Source organism: Miscanthus floridulus, chromosome 3, assembly GCF_019320115.1.
Source record: "Miscanthus floridulus cultivar M001 chromosome 3, ASM1932011v1, whole genome shotgun sequence".
In the NCBI taxonomy this organism is placed as follows: domain Eukaryota; kingdom Viridiplantae; phylum Streptophyta; class Magnoliopsida; order Poales; family Poaceae; genus Miscanthus; species Miscanthus floridulus.
In genome coordinates this window covers 134,949,747-134,955,109 of record NC_089582.1, presented here as the reverse complement: position 1 = coordinate 134,955,109, position 5,363 = coordinate 134,949,747, and the positions used below count along the sequence as shown (strand labels likewise).

General features: G+C 53.4%; 1 protein-coding gene across 2 annotated transcripts; it reads left to right on the top strand.

Moving 5' to 3' along the window:
• The first annotated feature begins 205 nt into the window (after nt 1-205).
• LOC136547059 (hyphally regulated cell wall protein 3-like) lies at nt 206-2,734 on the top strand. 2 transcript variants are annotated; one of them, XR_010781472.1, is made up of 3 exons: nt 206-362; nt 835-2,392; nt 2,491-2,734. XR_010781472.1 is itself a non-coding variant. In XM_066539027.1 (2 exons), the coding sequence occupies exon 2, from the start codon at nt 872-874 to the stop codon at nt 2,210-2,212; it is 1,341 nt and encodes a 446-aa protein (XP_066395124.1). In that variant the 5' UTR covers nt 206-362; nt 835-871; the 3' UTR covers nt 2,213-2,435. The 2 variants fall into 2 exon arrangements, 1 of the variants encoding a protein (XP_066395124.1); XM_066539027.1 differs by lacking the exon at nt 2,491-2,734 and having other exon boundaries at nt 835-2,435.
• Nucleotides 2,735-5,363: the final 2,629 nt, after the last annotated feature.

The window sequence follows — 5,363 nt, the reverse complement described above, 5'->3', positions numbered from 1 at the left end:
TTTTATTTATATTTAATATTTTAGGGATGCGTCCAAAGATTTGATGTGACGAAGAACTTTGAAAAATTTTACAAAATTTTGGAAAAAACAGGCACTGCGGTAACGCTACGGCTCGGCCAAACAAGGCAATAAAAGCAAAGCAAGCTTAGTTAGGTAAAGGGGTAGAAAAGAAAGGCAAAGCCAGCTAGAGAAGAAAAAAAATCTACTACTACTAGTACTGCCCTAATCCCCTTTGGAGTTCGTGTTATATCTCGAGCCCCCACCCTGCCGCTCGCTCTCCTCCGCTTGATTCCAGTGGCCCTGCTTCCCTCGTCGTCGTCCCTCTCTCGAGAGTCGAGAGCAGCACCGGCACTTCGGACAGGGTAAGAAGCGGCATCACGAATCTGCTTCAATTCCCTCTCCTGCTCTGAGATCTCTCGCCTTTTCTTCCTGGGATTTGAGCTCTTTCTCGCGCTTTCCCTTGGCTTCGCTTTTATCGGGATGGAAACCTACGCATCGTGAACTCCTTTCTTTATTAGTGATGACAGTAGCAGCGCTTTTGCCGGAGCTCCAGTGGGTTCGCAGGGTATTTGTATTTCAGCAGCTGCGTGGTTGCGTTGAATCGAGTAGGAGGAATCGCCCCCATCACCAGTCTGTTCAAGAAGCTTGTGGAGGTGGTGTGCAGTTCCGGTTAGTGTAGTGAGCATCTGCCGACAGTTTCGCTTCACCAACTTCTCGGATTTCGACTATGCAGCTGCCCCTCCCACCGGCGCTGAATTCCGTAGAAGAAGATTTGCGTCATATTATTATATGGGTTTCGTCTGATTTGTTGCTTCCCCTTTGCCGTGGACGCAGAGTTGAAGGCTTGGAGGAGTAAAGGTGTGGTCTCGTCATGGAGCAGCCGCAGCAGCAGAAGGGAGGAGCGGTTTCCGCGCCGGCGTCTGCGACGGCGGCGGCCGCCAACGGGACCGGGGGCGCGGAGCTGATCGGCTACGTCGACGTGCACGTGCGGAGCGCGCGGGACATCCAGAACATCTGCATCTACCACAAGCAGGACGTGTACGCGCGGCTCTCGCTGCCGGGGGACGGCGCGCCGGCGGCGTCCACGCAGGTGGTCAACGGCGGGGGCCGCAACCCGGTGTTCGACCAGTCGCTGCGCCTCGGCGTGCGCGCGGGGGACGTGGACGCCGCGCTCCGCTGCGAGGTGTGGATGCTCAGCCGGGTCAAGAACTACCTGCAGGACCAGCTGCTGGGCTTCGCGCTCGTGCCGCTCCCGGAGGTCGTCGCCGCCGACGGCGGCACGCTCGCCCGCGAGTTCCCGCTCACCACCAGCGACCTCTTCCAGACCCCGTCGGGGTTCCTGCAGCTCGAGCTCTCCTACATCGGGGTCGTGCCGGAGGTCGTGCCCATCTCGCCCACGCCCAAGCCGGCGCTGGCCGACCCGGAGAACAACGCCGCCGACGGCGTCGGGAACGGGAAGGAGTATGAGAAGATCGAGTTCCCGGACCTGAATCTCGTGGAGGAGAACCAGATCATGGTCTCCGAGTACACCAGGCTGCCGTGCGCGGCCGTGGAAACGCAGAGCTCCGACAGCCTCCTCACCTCAGAGCACGGGGACGGCGCCGCGACCATGAGCCACGACGCCGGCGTGCGCCTCGTGGAGAGCTTCTCCACGGACAACAGCACCGCCGACTCGGTGGGCGCCTTCCGGAGCGACACGCCGGTCAGCAGCGTGTCCACCACGGAGTCCCCCGCCGCCGCGGCGTTCCCGGCCACCCCTCAGTCCAACTCCAGCTCGGAGCCGTCCGGGAACGCCCACTCGTCGGCTGACCGCAAGGAGAAGGCGGCGTCGGAGACCGCCGACGCGGAGGTCGACTCGTCCCGCACCGTCCAGGAGGTCCCGGCGGCGAACTCGCCCGGCGCCGCGTCGGAGGCCGCCGTGGACAAGCCGGTGATCAGCGTCAACATCGAGCAGGAGGTGAAGGTGGACGGGAACCAGATCATGGACATGTACATGAAGAGCATGCAGCAATTCACGGATTCCCTGGCCAAAATGAAGCTCCCTGCCGTGGACATAGACAACGGTAGCAGCGGGAAGAGCAGTCCCGCAGCAGCCACACCCGACGCAGACTCCACTGGTGCCGACTCGAGCGCGGTGAAGAAGCCGGCCGCCGCAGGGCAGCAGGAGAAGCCGTCTCCCAAGGTGTTCTATGGCAGCCGGGCGTTCTTCTGATCTCCGATCCGCTGGTTCACCGGAAGCACATCGCTCCAGCCGCCGAGTAACGAAGCAAAGAGACGGCATTTGCAGTCGCCTCAGCTGAATACTTTACTAGCGCAGAGGAATAACACCTTCTCATGCTCTTGTTCTAGGTTTGTCAGCTCGGGAATTTAGTTGCTCCGTCTTAATGTATCGGTCAGTACTTATGAAAAATGGTTTGGTTTCTCTGTTTTAGTAACGATATTTAGCTCCTTGGTGTTCTGTTAACGAGCTAACCATATCCATATTCTCAGAATTCGTCGGTCATCACTCTCTTTATTTACCTACCATCCCGTACGGAGTACGGTGCCCGGTGGAAGAACCGCCGGAACCGGACTTCCGGTTGGTTGCCACTCTGCAAAATGACAATACAATGGGACACGCCAACGTTCGGCATCAAGAGACGTCCGGACGCAGCTCCCGCCCTGTAAAGTTATTTCGGTCCCACTCAATCAGATAAAGTTATTTGGTTTCGTATAAGGCCATGTTTAGATTGCAAAAAATTGCAACCTGATGAATAGTAGCACTTTCGTCTTATTTGGTAAATATTGTCCAATCGTGGATCAACTAAGCTCAAAAAATTCATCTCGTGATTTCGAACTAAACTGTGCAATTAGTTATTTTTTTACCTACATTTAATGCTCCATGCAAGCGGCTAAAAATTGATGTGATGGAGAGAGAGTGAAAAAACTTGGAATTTGGAGGTGATCTAAACAAGGCCTAAGAGGGGATAGCCCATGCCCTCGCCTGTGCCCCTGCCGCCGTCCCCCTCCGCTTCTTGCGCTCGTCGCCGCGCCTCGTTTCATCCTCAGGTGAGCCCCGTTAAAAACACCGGATCTATTTTTATAATATTTAGATGAAATACTTAATATATGTTTAAAACAACTAAAATATTTACGATGTATGTCCATTAGAAAAATACGTGTGTAGCCATTGCAAAATATATGCAACATCCAGAAGCAACTGAAAATGCTTAACATACGCTTGCAACCATGCATATATATGTAACATACAGATCTATTTTTGCAACATCCAGATCAAACACTTACAACATACGTCTGAAACAGATAAAACAGCCGGAATATACACTTAAAACATACGTGTATAGCCATTGCAACATGTGCAACATCTCGATCTATTTTTGCTACACCGATATAAAACAGTTGCAACATACCTCTGAAACGCTTGAAACATATATTTGCAACACGCGCTTTTAGCGTAATATCTCCTTGATGTTTGGAAATAGAGGCTCGTCGGCGCGTGGAGTTCACCGGTTTAGAGCTCGCCGGTGGCACGGAGCTCGCCGCTCTGGTGGAAAGGCCGCAGCAAGTCCGATGGAGAAGATCGCGGCGAGTCCTTGCATTCTAGAAGGCCGAGGCGAGCGAGAGGCATGGTGAAGAGGGAGTGTCGGTGCAGAAAGTGATCAGCACGTAAATATTTGTAGTTGTGCCGTTTATTGTGATCGGATGTGAGCTAGCACTCAATGACGCAGGGTTTATACTGGTTCAGACAACGTGCCCTACGTCCAGTTTGAATCGGTTGGTGACTTTATTTCTGAGCCTAGGTGCTCGAAGTTTGCCGTCTGTGTATCTGTGAGATTGATCCCCCCATTAGAAGAGAGCGCATCTCCTTTTATAGATGAAGAGGATGACCTTACAAGTGGGAGAGAGAGAGAGTTTATGTATGATATTAAGTCTTGTTGCCTACGTCGTCGGGTACAATAATGATTGTAGACGCCCACAACACTGTTAATGTCAGATGCGTTTGGGAGGTTCCGTCTTCTTCTGGTATGGCAGATGTCAGCGTCTATCATACTATTGATGCCTAAAGGCATGCGGGGGGTTTTACCGTGTTTGCCTGGTATGGGAGTTGAGGGTGCCCATAATACTGTAGGGCAAACGTCGACGCCCACAACACTGTTGAGGCTCTGACATGCCTGAAGGATGGCAGGGCACCCTTCTGACATGCCTTGTCGGTACTATGCTGTAGGTGTACAGGGTACGATCCTTGGTATTGCGGTTGACTTGAACGCCCTGCCTTTCTTGCTCCGCTTGTTTCCTGGGTCCTCACCGAGTGGGCATCCTCGGTCGATTGGTCCCAGTTGGTTCCGACTACGTCAGTCGAAGAAAAGTAGTAAGCGTCAGCCAGGCCTTCCGATCGGAGAGGTAGGTCGGAGGCGGAGGCGGACTGGCCAGGCCTTCTAGTCGGAGAGATGGGCCGACGTCGGAAGCGAGCGTCGTTCCTCCTTGGCTAGGCCTTTCGGTCCGAGAGGTGGGCCAGAGTCAGAAACGAGTGTCATTCCTCCTTGGTCATGCCTTTCGGTTGGAGAGGCGGGCCAAAGTCAGAAGCGAGCCAGGATCGCCCTTCTGGCCTGTTGTGAGGGTTTTTAGGCTGGCCCAGGAGTTGCGCGCCGTTCACAACGTCGTCTACTGGGCTGAGCTTTTGCTGTGAAGCAGGTCTATGAGGGACCTCGAGTTTATGAGCCCGACAGGAGCCCCCGAGCCCCCAGACGATTCGGGTAGAATCGTCTAGGGGATTTTAGTCTTGACAGCGGGTGGGCCCGAGCGCACCCGTGGGTGTAGCCCCCGAGCCCCGTGCGATTCGGTAGAATTGTCTGGGGTTTTTCATGTTGCCAGCGGAAGAATTTTTTGTTTTCGACAGTTGGTGCGCGCGAGCGCACCCGCGGGTGTAACCCCTGAGCCTCCGAGCGATTCGGGCAGAATCGCCTGGAGGGTTTTGTCAGCGCACGTGAGTGTGTGCACCTTGGTGGGCGCAACCTCTTTTTCTTGTTTCTGACCCATCATTTCTAGGAGCATGATTGAAAGGTCCTAATGGCTAGAGGTGGGGTGAATAGCCTATTAAAAATCTATAACAACACTTAACAAACCGGTTAGACAATTATGAAGCGAAGCAAGTGTTGCGCTAGCCTACTAAAATAGCAAGCCACCTACCATAATTCTAGTTTATATCCACACAATAGCTATGACACTACACTAAGTTAGTGTGCTCTCAAAAGCTAACTAAAGAGACACACTAACCAAACTAACAAGCTCTCACAACTAGCTACACTAAAGAGCTTGACAACTAGTTTGCGGTAATATAAAGAGAGTGAGCAAGATGTTTATAC